The sequence below is a fragment of the Choloepus didactylus genome, chromosome 24 (assembly GCF_015220235.1).
Source record: "Choloepus didactylus isolate mChoDid1 chromosome 24, mChoDid1.pri, whole genome shotgun sequence".
NCBI lineage: Eukaryota > Metazoa > Chordata > Mammalia > Pilosa > Megalonychidae > Choloepus > Choloepus didactylus.
Window position 1 is genome coordinate 17662390 of NC_051330.1, and position 15979 is coordinate 17678368.

General features: G+C 40.1%; 1 protein-coding gene across 3 annotated transcripts in view; it reads right to left on the reverse strand.

The window, feature by feature from the left end:
- LOC119519873 (WT1 associated protein) overlaps positions 1-2978 on the reverse strand; it is a 50439-nt gene extending 47461 nt beyond the window's left edge. Inside the window, exons 1-2 of one of the 3 annotated variants that reach the window (XM_037817618.1) lie at positions 2732-2978; positions 1846-2404 (exon numbers count right to left, since the gene is read on the reverse strand). In XM_037817618.1, coding sequence (XP_037673546.1) covers positions 1846-1861 — 16 coding nt within the window. In that variant the 5' untranslated portion in view covers positions 1862-2404; positions 2732-2978. Of the gene's footprint in view, positions 1-1845 lie in introns of all 3 variants that reach the window. The other 2 variants (XM_037817617.1, XM_037817620.1) reach the window with 2 other exon arrangements.
- Between the last annotated feature and the right edge of the window lie 13001 nt (positions 2979-15979).

A 15979-nucleotide genomic window follows, 5' to 3' on the forward strand; every position in this document is an offset into this window, starting at 1 on the left:
TGGAGGCCAGAAATAAAAAGAAAAAACATTTGCAGTGAGTCTGGCCTTTGCTATGTGGCACCCAAGAAGTTCAGGGAGCCTAGAGATGTCCAGAATTGGTGGGTTGGAGAAGTTGATAGTGACTTGCCAACACTCTCCTAGCTCAGAGCTTGTGTGATGATGACCCTGCACACATCATGCTGTTTCACAAGACTCTTGAGCTTGTGAAACAAGCTCATTCCATTCTTTCTGTCTAGAATGTTCTTCCCACTTTCCTTACCATGTTAACTCCAGTTCATCTTTAGTAATTAGCCTAGAGACACCATTATTTAGCTTATTCTGTGTCAAACACAGAGATTTCCTTTTTACTTTCAAACTGTCACCCATTCACCTGTAAACCCAATGTGTGTAAACTTTCAGATTTAACTAACATCTAGATACCTTAACCATAACAGAAGCTAATGATGTTTAATCTTCATTTTCTTTGGGGACACAAAGAACTCCACTTGCACTGGTATGCTAAAAAATTTTTTGTTTAATTTAGTTAGATTGCTATCATTATTTTCACTAGTACTTATAATTTAAAATATGCTATTTCATTGTCCTCATCTCCTTGAACATAATGCTGAACAATTTTCCAGACTTCTTGTTTTAAATCAATATATTCATCATAAACCTAAGAAACATTTACTAAATACCTGCCACAGTATATCAAGTACAGGGTCTACAAAGGAGATTTTTAATCCCTCAAATTGTGCTGTATAGCTAGGGCTTTCGACATCCCACACTCCTTGGTGGGGACAGGGGGCATCCATTAGTCAGCAGAGATAACAAAGCTATGGATGGGTAGCTCAGGGTCATTTGATCTTGAAAACAAGCTTGTCTGGTTCCTTGGAAATCCTTTCATTAGGAAAAATAAAGAAAGCATTTGAAGAAAATTTCCCAATCCTGACTGCTGTAATTTTTTCCCCTTGTAACCCATTTAGTGAAAATAACAGCAGCTCTCTGAAAAGGATTCACTGTGTCAGTATGAGTAAGTCTTGCCTCACTCCTTCCAACCTTCACTGTGGTAGACCCTGCTGGGAGCCAACCCAACAGCCTTGTTCTTCTTCTTCCTTGCTTCTAGTCCCTTGATTTTTGCTTATGTCATAATATCTTTGGCCAGGGAATGAATTATGGCTGATATAAGCCAATATTTGTTAACAAGCGTGCTATTGGTATTTTGGGTAGGTCACATCTTTTGTTGTGTGCAAGTCTTCTGTGCATCTTAGGACATTTAGTATCCTTAGACCAACCCACCATATGCCAATAGCATCTCTCTAGGCATCTGACAACTGAAGGTGCCCCCCTCCCATTTCCAGTAGCCCCTGGATGGGCAATATGACCCTGATGAGAACCCCTGGTCTAAGTCAGCCAGGAACAGTGTGGCTTTACCAAATAGTGATGCCCCAGTCATCCTGCAGGCAGGGTTGGCCAGTTGACCAGTTCTTGCAAAGACCAGGGGATGTCCCCTGGGATCTCTGAGAAAGATTTTCCTCTCTAATGATAAAGCAAATGAGGAGTAAGTCCCTTTTTTTCCCCTCCCTTCCTTCTTGTCTCTTCATGGCCAGGAAAGGCTGTGATGTTTGCACTGATGAAAACCATGTTGTGACCATGAGAAAACACATTCGAAAAAAGTCAACTTTCTAAAAATGGAAGAAGGAAAGTCCCAGGATCCCAGATGTTGTCATTCAGCTTCCACAGTAACCCAGGAACTGCCAGTTGTAGGCTTTGGAAAGGTATTATGATAGACAAATTAAAGAAAATGGAAAGGTGCCAACAAAGCAAGATTCTTTCAGAAAAAAAAATAATAATAAACCAACTCACCTGCAGAGTTGAACATTTAAAGTCTCAAGATGTGAATTGTGTTTCCTTTACTGAAACCACACGTAAAATTGTTCTTCTTGTGACATCTTGCTTTTTTGTTGTTTTTACATTTTATTTTGATGTCCACAGCACTCATCATTTAACTATGAAATAAAGAAAAATTAAAATATCCTTATTCACTTCCAGAAAACCAAACTCTTACAAGACAAAGACCTGACTAAATTCAAAATTTAAGGGGTTTGAGGAATCTTATTTTCAGAACATTTCAAAATACTATTCTATTTGCTCCTGATGCTTGCTAGTTGAGTTTAACCTTATTAATGCAACAGGTAAGGAGGTCCTTTTTGGCTGGGCCCTCAGTGAAACCATGTCAAATTTTAAAAAGGACAGTTCTCTATTCCCCACAAAATACATACCCACTAGGATACAGTCCAACCACAAAAATAGGTGCCTGTTTCATCCTTGACAAATCACAAATCTGCACTTGTACCAGACAAAAGAACCTGGATGAAGTAGTTCTGTTCTACAATTGACCACATTGAACACCTATTGCAAACATCTGTCAAGAACAAAATAAAACTTGCTTTAATTGCTCTTTCCTGCCTTTTTTAGACTCCTGAATATTTCATTCAATCCCACTCATCTCTGCCCCAGGGCTACCGTACAAGCCCAGGTCCTCATTTCTTGTGGATTGTTGCAAAGTCCTCAAGACTTTGGACAGTGGTTTAAAATATGAGGACATTTATATTTTACTTGAAACAGAGCCTAACAACTGGAAGTTCCTGTCAGCCCTCTTTGCTTCCCATCAAAACCATATTCTGCCTGGCAAGCCCCTTCTGAATACACAACCAAGACTTCCACTCCTGGGAAAATAGAGCAAACATACTTTTCCATATTCCTCTCGCTAAGTACAATTAGAAACCCTGGACATTATTTATAAAACAAACATAAGATTCTGAAAGGCTGAGAGAAGAAAGCAGACTCGAGGACTAAGACGGTGATGAGTTACGGTGACTGAGTTTGTCTCCTGTTTCCCAGAAGCTGGCAACCTGGAAACACCGAAAGGCACAGACAAAAAAACACACTCCACCCGCCGAAAAGCCTGCCCCCCTAGCCAGAGGACTATGAAGGGGACAGCTTAGCAAGGCAGACAACTCAGGCAATAACCGCTCCACTGCTGCCAAAACCACACAAAAAACATGTGTGGCTCCACCCCATCCCCGCCAGCATAGGCTTCTGAGAAAAGTACCAGGTGTTGTAGTGAGTCCCGGAAGACAGCAGGGTAGGATTACCTAACCTGGGTACACGGATTCTGAGTCAGTGGTTGCACATTTTCTTTTTTTTTTCTTTTTTTTTTTATCATCATTTTATTGAGATATATTCACATACCACGCAGTCATACAAAACAAATTGTACTTTCGATTGTTTACAGTACCATTACATAGTTGTACATTCATCACCTAAATCAATCCCTGACACCTTCATTAGCACACACACAAAAATAACAAGAATAATAATTAGAGGGTTGCACATTTTCAACCGACTGAGAAAAGAGGAAGCGCTTTATTGTGTTCTGGGAAAGAGCACCACCTGGTGGTGACAGGAAAGAAAAATTCTAAATGCTGTGCTGTGGAGCTCGCTAGCCAAAGCCAAGTCAATGTCGAGTCTCAGAACGTCCCTACCTAGCCAGCCACGGGAGAGATGTCAAGGTTGCACAATCAGGAGAAGTGGCTGATGAAGTCCAAATGGAATGGGCTAGTCTGTTCCAGACTCGAGCCAGCTCATCCCTCTTGAGGATGGAAAAGTCCATGAGTGGTGGGGGGGTATATGGGAACTCTGTTTTTCTGCATGATTTTTCTGTAAACTTACCACTTCTCTAAACTTAACACTTCTCTAATAACAAAAAAGAGGTCAAAGAGATTTGTCTCCCAGGGAAGCTCAAGGTGACCCCAGGTTGTTGAGCTTCTAAAGAGAAGAAAGTACAGGTGAGAAAGGGATAGGCAGAAAGAAAGATGGAAAACCGATGGCTAACACTTCGCTGAGTGCTTTACATACATCATTTCATTGAATCCTAGACAAACAGGGAATTAAGGGCTTGGCTGAGTCAGTCACATTTTACAGATGGGACAACTGAAGCACAGAGAGATTTAATAACTTGCTTAGAACAGTACAGATGATAAGAGGTAAAGGGGTTGAGCTTGTTTGAAGTTAAGCTGATCTTACTGGTCACTTTTTTTTTTAATTCATTTTTATTGAGATATATTCACATACCATGCAGTCATACAAAACAAAGTGTACATTCAGTTGTTTACAGTACCATTATATAGTTCTGCATTCATCACCAAAATTAATTTTTGACATTTTCATTACCACACACAAAAATAATAAGAATAAAAATTAAAGTGAAAAAGAAAAATTAAAGTAAAAAAGAACACTGGGTGCCTTTTGTTGTTGTTATTGTTGTTTGCCCCCATTTTACTACTCATCCATTCATACACTGGACAAAGGGGTGTGTGGTCCATATGGCTTTCCCAATCACATTGTCATCCCTCATAAGCTACATTTTTATACAGTCGTCTTCAAGATTCATGGGTTCTGGGGTGTAGTTTGATAGTTTCAGGTATTTACTGCTGGCTATTCCAATTCATTAGAACCTAAAAAGGGCTGTCTATATTGTGCGTAAGAGTGCCCACCAGAGTGACCTCTGGGCTCCTTTTGGAATCTGCCACTGAAGCTTATTTCATTTCCTTTCCAATCCCCCTTCTGGTAAAGAAGATGTTCCCCATCCCACGATGCCGGGTCTACATTCCTCCTTGGAAGTCATATTCCACGTTGCCAGGGAGATTTACTCCCCTGGGTGTCAGGTCTCACGTAAAGGGGAGGGCAGTGATTTCACCTGCCAAGTTGGCTTAGCTAGAGAGAGAGGGAGTGGCCACTTTTTAAAACTATAAAACAGGCCTCCCATATGGACACATGGAAAAATAGAAACCTTTAGCAAAATAATTGTATAACTACTGCCATGCATGTGACTAAAGCATGCTCAATCTCATTCGCCTGATATTTTGATAAAAGTAACTGTATGCTTTTTGGGGCATCCTTATTTTATGTCCCTTGATCCTTGAGCTGAACAACAAATCTCCCTCTCAGTAGGAGAAACCTTGGGTATGGGTTTGTTCTTGTTCCTTAGGGAAATAAGTGAAAGAGGAAAATGTCTACTATGGCCAAATGATTCAATGAGTTGAGTAGCACTGCCTCCTCTGACAGACGGATGGATGGCCGAATGGTGATGAGAGCAGGGTTGGGTAGGAGGCAAGGTAAGGAGCAGCAGTAGCAGAAATAATCAAGAGTGCAGAGTCTTCCTTCATAGGGAAAACTGGGCTGTGTGAGGCCATGTCCAGAAATGTTTCAGGTAATTAAATGTTTTCAGAGGTCCATCCATTCTCTGAGCAGGGCTCAGCCGTGAGAGCCCAGAGGGGGAAGATGATTCAGGATGGAGGTGGAGCCATGTTATATTCCAAGAAGGACCCCAAACAGAGGTCCAGGATGTGGAGATTGGGATCCAGTCCCGCAAAGAAGAGACTGGCAAGGACTAGGATGTATCAGCAACCTCAAACTGAACATAGGAAATGAGAAAGATATACATGGTAAACATCAGCAGATAGACATGCCTGTTCTATGCAGGAATCTTATTAGAAGGCATGGAAAAGATAAGATATATTTAATAAGTATTTTAAGGGTAAACCATGATAGGAATTTGCCCAAGATATTTTTCAAAAATTCACTCTGTGGCTTTGGCCTTGGCCTTTGGAAAGCCACAGTCAAGTGCTCATTTCAATGTTATTGTGGCCATCCCTGACCTTGTGCTAGATGAATAATTTTGTAACAGCATAGATTACCATCATATTCACTCAGGGCATCAACATCAGTCGTATGATCAAGACATGCCACTCAGATTATTTTCGGTATCTGGATAGCTACTAGATGTAGCTTGGAGTGAAAATCTTCTCATAATCTGTATTCATAGAAATTCTATCAGTCAGTCAAACTATAAAAGTGTATTTAATATTGCAAGAACTTTAAAAGAGTTAAGTACAACTCTTTTATTCTGTTTAAGATCATAATCTGAATTCTTATGTATATCTGTTGACTCAACATAATGGTCTTCCTAAAGTTATCTAGTGAATGCCCTCTTCATTAATATTTTTATTAACTTTCAACCTATTACCAACCATACTTAGCTCTCTTAAAGTTCTTTATAATCATCTTTGTGCAAAAAATTAGTGATTAAAATTAACTTTCATGATCACCATGAAATATTACACAATGTTACTCTTTTTTTTTTTAATGTTGCAGAAGTGTATTTTATTTACATGAAAAGATATTTCCAATATATGGTTTAAGTAAAAAAAAAGTTATTAAACAGCGTGTGTGACATATTTCAAAGATATTTCAAAATTTTAACACAGGCCAGTAATTATTTCTAGATGAATAGGTTTATTGGTGTTTTTTAATTTTTATTTTTGCTTTATTGATTTTGGGGGGTTATTTTTGTTTTTTGCACTGTTTTTATAATAAGAATTAAAAATAAGGTCATCTGCTTTTTGTCTGACTTTGGTGCAACTCTGTAATTTTTATTGCAACCAGCAAACAGTGTGTCACAAAAGCTGTATGGTAGGTCTGGGGAAAAGTGTTGTTTACAATACATGGTGAAATAGTTTGTCTTTGGCAATATGGTTACATATGAAGAATATAAAAACCTAAGCAAATGATAAATCAGTGGTTTTGGACTCAATGTAAAATATGTAATTTTTGACAAGAACTACATAAAAGTGGAGGAATGGAGGAGTATAGGAACATAGTTTATGTGTCCTATTGAAGTTAAGTTGGTATCAAAGAAAAACACAATGTTACTCTTGAAATAATAAATACACCTTCTTACTTCAACTGACTGATAGTGCAATAATGACCTCTGGAATAATCTAGCAGCTGATATGCTGATGAATTATTATAATGTTGAACATTTATAATTAATTCATTTAAATATAAAGTTAAACCATGACTGAATATTTCAGTAAAATAATAATTTTATTTATTATGAATAAAATTTCAGATTGATTCTGGTATTTCAGAAGCTCATTCTGTGATTAGGACTGTTGGCGTTGCCCACATATTGATTGTAACAATTGGCCACTAGGCATTTGGCTAAAGGGTGCATTTGTCACACTTCTATATTCTTTAGAAAATGGCTAATAGAATTAATAGAATTATTCTGTGAATATTATTTATGTCTTAATATTTATTACAATTGCCAGTTACTAAAACTTCAATATGCTTTTTGTGGCAGAGATTTGTTAAATACTGTTCTAGTTTTGCTAATGCTGCCATTAGGCAAAACACAAGAAATGGACTGGCTTTTATAAAAGGTGTTTATTTGGCCACAAATTTACAGTTCTATGACCATAAAAGTGTCCAAGCTAAAGCATCAACAAGAGTAAAAAAGTAAAAATAAAAGTAAAAAAGAACACCCAAATCATCCCCCACATCCAACCCTATTTTTCATTTAGTTTTTGTCCCCATTTCTCTACTCATCCATCCATACACTGGATAAAGGGAGTGCGATCCACAAGGTTTTCACAATCACACTGTCACCCCTTGTCTTCAAGAGTCAAGCCTACTGGGTTGCAGTTTGATAGTTTCAGGTATTTACTTCTAGCTATTCTAATACCTTAAAACATAAAATGTATATTCTATATAGTGCATAAGAATGCCCACTGGAGCGACCTCTCGACTCCATTTGAAATCTCTCAGCCACTGAAACTGAGCCCTCTATCTTGGGGCTTGCCCCTATGAAGCTTGTTACTGCAAAGGAAAGGCTAACCTTGATTATAATTGTGCCTAAGAGTCTCCCCTTGAGTGCCTCTGTGTTGCTCAGATGTGACCCTCTCTCTCTAACTAAGCCACCTTGGCAGGTGATCTCACTGCCCTCCCACTATGTGGGACCTGGTTCCCAGGGGTATAAATCTCCCTGACAATGCAGAATATGACTCCCGGGGATGAATCTGGACCCAGCATCATGGCACTGAAAACATCTTCTTGACCAAGAGGGTGATGTGAAATGAAATGAAATAATGGAGTCGAGAGGTCACTCTGGTGGGCATTCTTACGCACTATATAGATAACACTTTTTAGGTTTTAAGGTATTAGAATAGCCAGAAGTAAATACCTAAAACTATCAAACTGCAACCCAGTAGGCTTGACTCTTGGAAGACAATTTATAACAGTGTAGATTACAAGGGGTGACAGTGTGATTGTGCAAACCTTGTGGATTGCACTCCCTTTATTCCAGTGTATGGATGGATGAGCAGAGAAACTGGGACAAAAACTAGATGAAAAATAGGGTGGGATGGGGGGGATGATTTGGGTGTTCCTTTTTCCTTTTTTTTTTTTTTTGTTATTCTGATTCTTTCTGGTGTAAGGAAAATGTTCAAAAATAGATTGGGGTGATGAATGCACAACTATATGATGGTAATGTGAACAGTTGATTGTACACCAAGAATGATTGTATAGTATGTGAATATATCTCAATAAAATGGAATTTAATTAAAAACAAACAAACAGGAAGTCCCCAGGAAATCCAGTTTTAAAATAAACAAACAAACAAATAAATAAATTTCCAATTAAGGAGCCTATATATCATAGCAATTTAGAATAAAGGCTTTGAGTCATTCAGAAAAAAAAAAAAAAAATCATGGCTGTTTTTGGGGGACAAAACACATCCAAACCAGCATACTCACAAACCCATTTCCTCTTCCCATCACACACCTGGATTGCATGTCCCAGCTTCCCTTGCAGCCAGATGTGGCCATGCGGCTGAGTTCCAGATAATGGTGCATGGGCAGAGGTGTTGTATGTCATTTCCAGGCCTGGCCCACAACCTTTCCCTTTCTCATCCCAGCTGACTGGAGAGGAAGCCAAGGACCTGGGGTAGACCCACAAATAGAACACTAGGGACCATATACATGGGGCTGTGGTGTTCATGTAAAACCACAGAGAACTAGATTATCTTTCAGAGCAACTAGTGCTGATACTTTTCTAAAGAAATTTGAGGAAGCCACAAAAAAGTCCAGAAGAACCCAAGTTATAATTTTGCATACCATTTTCTAACTATAAAGGTCACATGTGGGCTTCAGAAGTGGTTGCCCCTTGGCAAGCATGGTGGAGCGAGCATGAGTTCTCTTCTAAAATCCACAGTGAAATGGCCCACAGAATATACCCATGGGGGAAAAAATCCACATTAGTCCTAGAAATCTGAGGTGTCATTCAAATACCAGAAATGTATAAGAATTTCTGCTAGACATAGTATTGACGTGTTGCCATCAGATCAAGTAACATGGGATGTGATCATAAAAGACCTTCCTTTGCCATCAAGTCATTAAATTGGTTTAGTGGGCTTGTTCTTTCTTTGCTCCTTGATCAAACAGCTGATCCCATGATTTTTTGGTGGTGGTGGGAGTAATTCTTAGGTAATAAAAGTCATATAATAACTTTAAGTCAGAATTCAGTATCTCAATTCAATACCTAAAATGCCCAGACCCATGCAGAAAACAAAATTATGAATTTGATTTAAAGTTGAGACTTTTTCTTCAGATCAGATCAATAGCAGGCTGGAAGAGTACAGTGGGAGAGGGGGGCGGTGTTCTAGCTTGCTAATGCTGCCAGAATGCAAAACACCAGAAATGGATTGGCTTTTATAAAAGGAGGTTTATTTGGTTACACAGTTACAGTCTTAAGACCATAAAGTGTCCAAGGTAATGCATCAACAATCGGGTATCTTCACTGGAGGATGGCTGATGGTGTCTGGAAAACCTCTGTTAGCTGGGAAGGCACATGGCTGGCATCTGCTTTGGAGTTCTGGTTTCCAAATGGCCTCTCTAGGCTTCAGCTTCTCTTCAAAATATCACTCTCAATTGCTCTTGGGGCGTTTGTCCTCTCTTAGCTTCTCCAGAGCAAAAGTCTACTTTCAAAGGCCGTCTCCAAAATGTCTCTGTAAACTGCAGTTCCTCTTTCAGCTCCTGTGCATTCTTCAGTGTCCCTCTTGGCTGTAGCAAGCTCGCTCCTCCTGTCTGAGCTTACAGAGTGCTCCAGTAACTAATCAAGGCCCATGCTGAATGGGCAGGGCCACGCTTCCATGGAAATTATCTAATCAGAGTTATCACCTACAGGTGGGTGGGTCCACATCTCCATGGGAAGACTCAGTGAAAGAATTACAATCTAATGAATACTCATATGTCTGCCCACATAAGATTGCATCAAAGATAATGGCATTTTGGGGGACATAATACATCTAAACTGGCACAGGTGGGAAGCTGGTTGGAGTCTTCTCTAGTTTCCTGCCCTGCTCTTCTATTCCTCCTCTTTTAGCATTCTAGCCATGGTTTCTGACTTCTCCAGGAATTGGGATGGAGGATGGAGGAGATGTGGGTAATTACTCGTGGTGGCAGCAGGTGGCTGAGTGTGTCTGGGAAGATATTACTTGAATAGGATTGTCTTGCCTGACTGTTTAAAGCTGACTCTTTCTCTCATGGTTTTGAAGACCACCCCATTACTGAGGATTTTTCACCTGCACCTCAGTCTAAAAATTGAGAGGCTACAGAGAAATCTAAGAAAAGAAAACCAAATTTCCACCTAGGACTTGAAAAGCTTAGGGCGAACCAAAAGAAACTTGGGCAAATGGAGAGTCAAATTTTGGACACTATGTTCCAAAGCCAAGACATTTGCACACAACTTCTGAAGGGCTCTCTCAGGGATATTTGTCCTTCATTTAGGACACTTCACTTCCTTACAGAGGAGGTGACCTGAAAAAAAGTAAAAGTAGGAGTCAGAATAAAATGACACATATGTACCTTAAACAATCTATTTGAACACACAATAAAACAGGTACATGTATATTCATTCAGTAATTTTCTGATGAAAAGCCAGAAAATTATTGGAGTTACCCATCACCACACTAATAATGCTTTGTCTATGATTTCTAGTTTTAATTCTTTAGAGTGGGGTAGAAAATGAAAGAAACGTTCAAAGAAATCTCATCCTTTCCATTGTTTAATGATTTTCCCAACCTTACTTATTTTTCTTACCAACATCTAATTGAGCAGTCATTATATTTGGTGGCTCACCTTTATTAAGTCTTTACAAAGTTTTCAATTTAGTTTTTATTAAAATAACTTCCTTTGTTGTCATCGTAATATTTTACCAGTTTATACAATATTTAATTAAGTTACATAATTTCAAAAACAAGTAAAGAAGCAAACATAGACATAAATCTGTTTTGAGAACAAATAAACCTGACGCTTGGTAAGCATGCAACTCAACTCTTGGTGGCAGTACTGAGTGATCCAGCCCTGACTGTTCGTGGGCTGTGGACTGCCTTAGTATGATCTGCAGAGGAATTCAAGGATGTCTATTAATCTCGCAAGCAGTTTAAATGAAAAGTGTTATTAAAAAACTTCTACTCTGTTCTGCCTGGAGACAGCCCAGCATAGTGGGAAAAGCATGAGTCTTGGGGTTAAACGGACCTGTGTTATTTAGTTCTAGCTCAGTGATTTTGGGAAAATTACTTAATCTTTCAGAATCTCAATTTCTTCATTTGTAAAACTTGGTAAAGTAGTCATAAGGATTAAGCAACACCAGTTAGTAAAGATTCCAGTCCATTGATGCTCAATAAATGATAGCTGTTATTATTAATTTTTTTTGTGCTTGTTTACAAGTTAGTCTTCCTGAAAGAAAATCTGACTCACTGCCCTGTTTCCCTTCACTGTTTTGCAATACCTCAGTGTTTTGCATATACTAAGTGCTCAAATAATCCATGCTAAATTACATTAGTAATTTTCCACAACTACATTTTAAAAAAATTTCACCGTGGCAAAAGTATATATAACATAACATTTGACATTTTAACCATTTTTAAGTATACAATTTTGGTAGTATTAATTAAATTCACAGTGTTGTGCTACCATCACCACCATCTATTTCCAAAACCTTTTCATCACCCCAAACAGAACTCTGTACATATTAAGCATTAACTCCCCATTCCCTCCTCCATCTAGCCCCTGGTAACCCCTAAGCTACTTTCTGTCTCTATAAATTTGCTTATTCTAGATATTTCATATAAGTGGAATCACACAATATTTGTCCTATTGTGTCTGGCTTAGCATAATTTTTTCAAGGTTTATCCATGTTGTAATGTGTATCAGAACTTCATTCCTTTATACGGCTGGACATTCCATTGCATTTACATACCACATATTGCTTATCCTTTAGTTTATGGACACTCGAGTTGTTAACACCTTTTGGCTACTGTTAATAATGTCGCTATGTACACTGGCGTACAAGTATCTGTTTGAGTCTTTGTTTTCAATTCTTCGGTATGTACCTAGGAGTGGGACTGCTGAGTGCACTTATCTGTTTGATACAGAAACTTGCGGATGCAGAGGACACATTTTTTTTTTCTTTTCTTGCAGATACACAAATTCTTTGCAGGGTTGTTGTCATCATTCAGTCTAGCTTTGCTCTAATTTATGGATTTTCACCAACTATTATTTCTTCATAACAGATCCTAAGAATTTGTTTCTTCTTCCCTAGAGGTTACTTCTCTTCCTAATAATCATAAGTCCATCCAACCAAGCTTCAGCCATGACTGCTTCGAGACAGACAAGACTTGAACATAGGGGCTGGGGTATTGTCAAATACGGTAAGCAAGTTGTGGCCGTATGTCACCCACCCCAACACCTTAGGATGGAGCCTAAATATCTCTGATCCAACTCTGAACCCTTTGTGGCCTATGATCTTACCCCTCAACTTTGCCTTCCATGGTTGGGCATGGGCACCCTTTGCTGATTAACTCACTTGAGTTGAGGTATTTACAATAGTTTTACCTCTATGACAGCAGTTCTCAATCAGGGGTGATTTTGTACCCCAGTGGACATTTGGTAGTTTCTGGAGACATTTTTGATTATCACAACTGGGGGTGGGTGAGTGCTACTGGTATCCAGTGGGTAGAAGCAGGGATGTGGATAAACATTCTATAATGTTTATCACAACAAAGAATTATCTGGTCCTAAATGTCAATAATGCTGAGGTTGAGAAACCCTGCTCTATGGCTTTGGCCTCTGACCCCAGACTCCAGTCATGGTGTAACCTCAGTTCTTCTTGTTAGCTTAGTGCTCCCGTCACTCCTAGATGCTACTATCCTTCCTGGGCAATCTCTCCCCAGCATGATAAGGATGGGTCCTGAGGGTCGGGATGATATGTTCCACATCCAACTCATGACAGTGCTTAGCACCCAGAGGAGAGCTGATGCTTGGTTGTTTCACAATAATACATTAAAATTAAAGTATCAATCCATACACTTTCTCTTCCCTGCCCTAACTTCAACTCAGCTGCTACTAAAAGCAACGTTACCAAATTTCCCAAAGCCTAGGTCAAAGGTGGAGAAGTTCATGTTCCGGAAACTGGATACACTATTTTGGAAGGTTTCTCCATCAGGAAATATAGGTGAAGAAAACTGAGGGAGAAATAAGAGATGTTTTAGGCTTTGCAAGAGTGTTGGGTTTGATCCTTTCCCATGTTTGTCAGCCCCCTCCATGCACTTGGAGAAAGAAGGTCATGGAACCTATTTACAGTGGACATCAGAAGTAAACTTGGAAACTGTGACCTACTTTTCATGAGGGCGTTTCTGAAGGTGGGGGGGGGGCGCCTCATCTTAAAGGGAGTAAGGTGTCAGATGCCTAGGAAGTAAAGCTTGGGGATGCCTCCATTCCAGTTCCCTGTCTCTCAAGTGACTGGCTCTCAAGTGGCACTGCTGAGGACCCCAGGCTTACCATGACTTTGCGAGAGGAAGCATGCCCTATGCTTTCCTGGTGTCTGCATGACTGATCAAAGGCACGTTCACCCAAAAAAGGGGCAGGTGGGGACCAACAGGCATGGCTACTGCCTCGGCAGGAGTGTGAGGGTCTATATGACAGAGAACTGATCGGGGTGAAGCTGATGCTGCCCAAGAAAACACCAAACATGCCACCTGGACAAAAACTCCCAGTGATGTCAGGGCCACAGAAGTTAAATTGAACCAGACCAAGACAATAAACACCTCTTCACTCTCAGCCCCTGACTCTCGCTGGAGCTGGTGTCACTTGTACCTGGGGCCAAAGGACACCAGAGCAGGAGGCAGCAGAGAAGGGCCACCCCTCATAAATGAAGGTGGGTGCCAGCAAGGCCTCTGAAGGAAAGGGGATGGGTGTGCAGGGGGAAGTCCCAGGTTGAAGGAGGTCCTGTGATTGTCATTATAAACTAAACAGTGGCTAAAATTTTGAAAACCAGATGAGATTATAGAAGTCATGAAGCAGACTAAGTTTTAAACTGGTCTGGGAATAAACTAAGATTTCTGCTCAGGAGGGATTGGGATGTTCAGGGTCATTGTTATGGATTAAATGGTGCCTCCCCAAAAGAAGTGTTTAAGTCTTAACCCCTGGTCCTATGATGTGGCGTTATTTGGAAATAGGATCTTTGAAATTGTGATTAGTTAAAATGAGACCAAACTGAATTAGGATGGGCCCTAATGCCATGAGACTGGTGTCCTTTTAAGGTGTTTTGGTTTGCTAAGCTGCCAGAATGCAATATACCAGAAATAGGTTGGCTTTTTCAATGGGGATTTATTAGGTTGCAAATTTACAGTTCCAAGGGCATGAAAATGTCCAAATTAAGGCATCAAGAGGTAGATACTTTCTCTGGGGAAAGGCCGATGGCATCCGGGGCTCCTCTGTCATATGGGAAGGCACATGGCGACGTCTGCTGGTTCTTCTTCTCCTGGGTTCTGGTTTCAAAATGGCTTTCTCCAAAATGTCTCCGTGCTTTTATCAGTGTTTTTCTCTCTCTTAGCTTCTCTGAGCTCTCTCAATTTCGTCTTTTATCCTCTCATAGAGGACTCCAGCAAGGGGATTAAGACCCATCTTGAATGAGCTGGGTTACACCTCCATGGAAACCTAATCATAAGGTCCCACCCAACAATAGGTCTGCTCCCACAAGATCGGATTAAGAGGACATGGCTTTTCTGGGGGTACATAACAGATGCAAACCAGCACGGAAGGGGAGAAAGGGACATAGAGGGACAGACCCAGGGGAGAATATTATATATGATCAAAACAGAGACTGAAGGATTGCCAGCAAATCACCAGCAGTTAGGAAGAGGCTTCTGGCTCCAGAACCGTGAGTCAATACATTTCTGTTGTTTTAAGCCATCCAGTTGGTGGGACTTTGCTACAACAGCACTAGGACTAAGACAGTATGGAGACCAAAGAGAGCCTCCTGTTTGTATATCACTAACAGTACACTCTTCAAACCCAACACAAGAGTAACTGGTTAGACTTCTTTAATAATTAACAAGAACATCTTGTACCAACAAATAGCTGGCCAGTTCCTTAAACTAAATTAATATCTTTAGGGTGAAAACACTTATTTACAGGTTTGTTTTACACTACTGTGTCCAATTTCCACCCAAAAGGCCAGTGCAGATATAAGCTTGCACTAGCTTAGGATGATGGGAGATGGGATGGGTAGTGGCCTGGGACATGCCTAAGATGGGACATAAGTTCCTACTAGTGTCCTATGTCCATACTTTCCCCAGTGGACTACCTTCTGGCATGAAACTCGGTGATACTTGAGGCCATACCTCCTGCACACATTTTCTGCTTCCTCAGACCTGATCCCTGGATTATGCTGGCCAGAAGATGTTGCCAGCTCGAGATTCTTATGCCTGGTCACTGTCCTAAGTAATTTAGGTTGATCCATCTTGGGTAGATCTTGACAGTCATTCTTAGAACTGTGCCCACAAAACCAATCTCACACCATGACCAATCTTGGGATACAAACTGGAATTTTGCGGTATAATGGCAGATTTCCCCCACTGTTTGCACAGAATACAATGGCCATGCTGTGTTTTACCTGGAGTAATGCTGATGGTAGGTTGTTCATTCCTCTAAAGGGGACAGGATGTTGCATAGCTATGGAGGGATTTGCTGGACTTTAAATACAGGACAACCCGTCTCTTCAACATTGCTGCATTCTGTTCTCTTCTTACAGG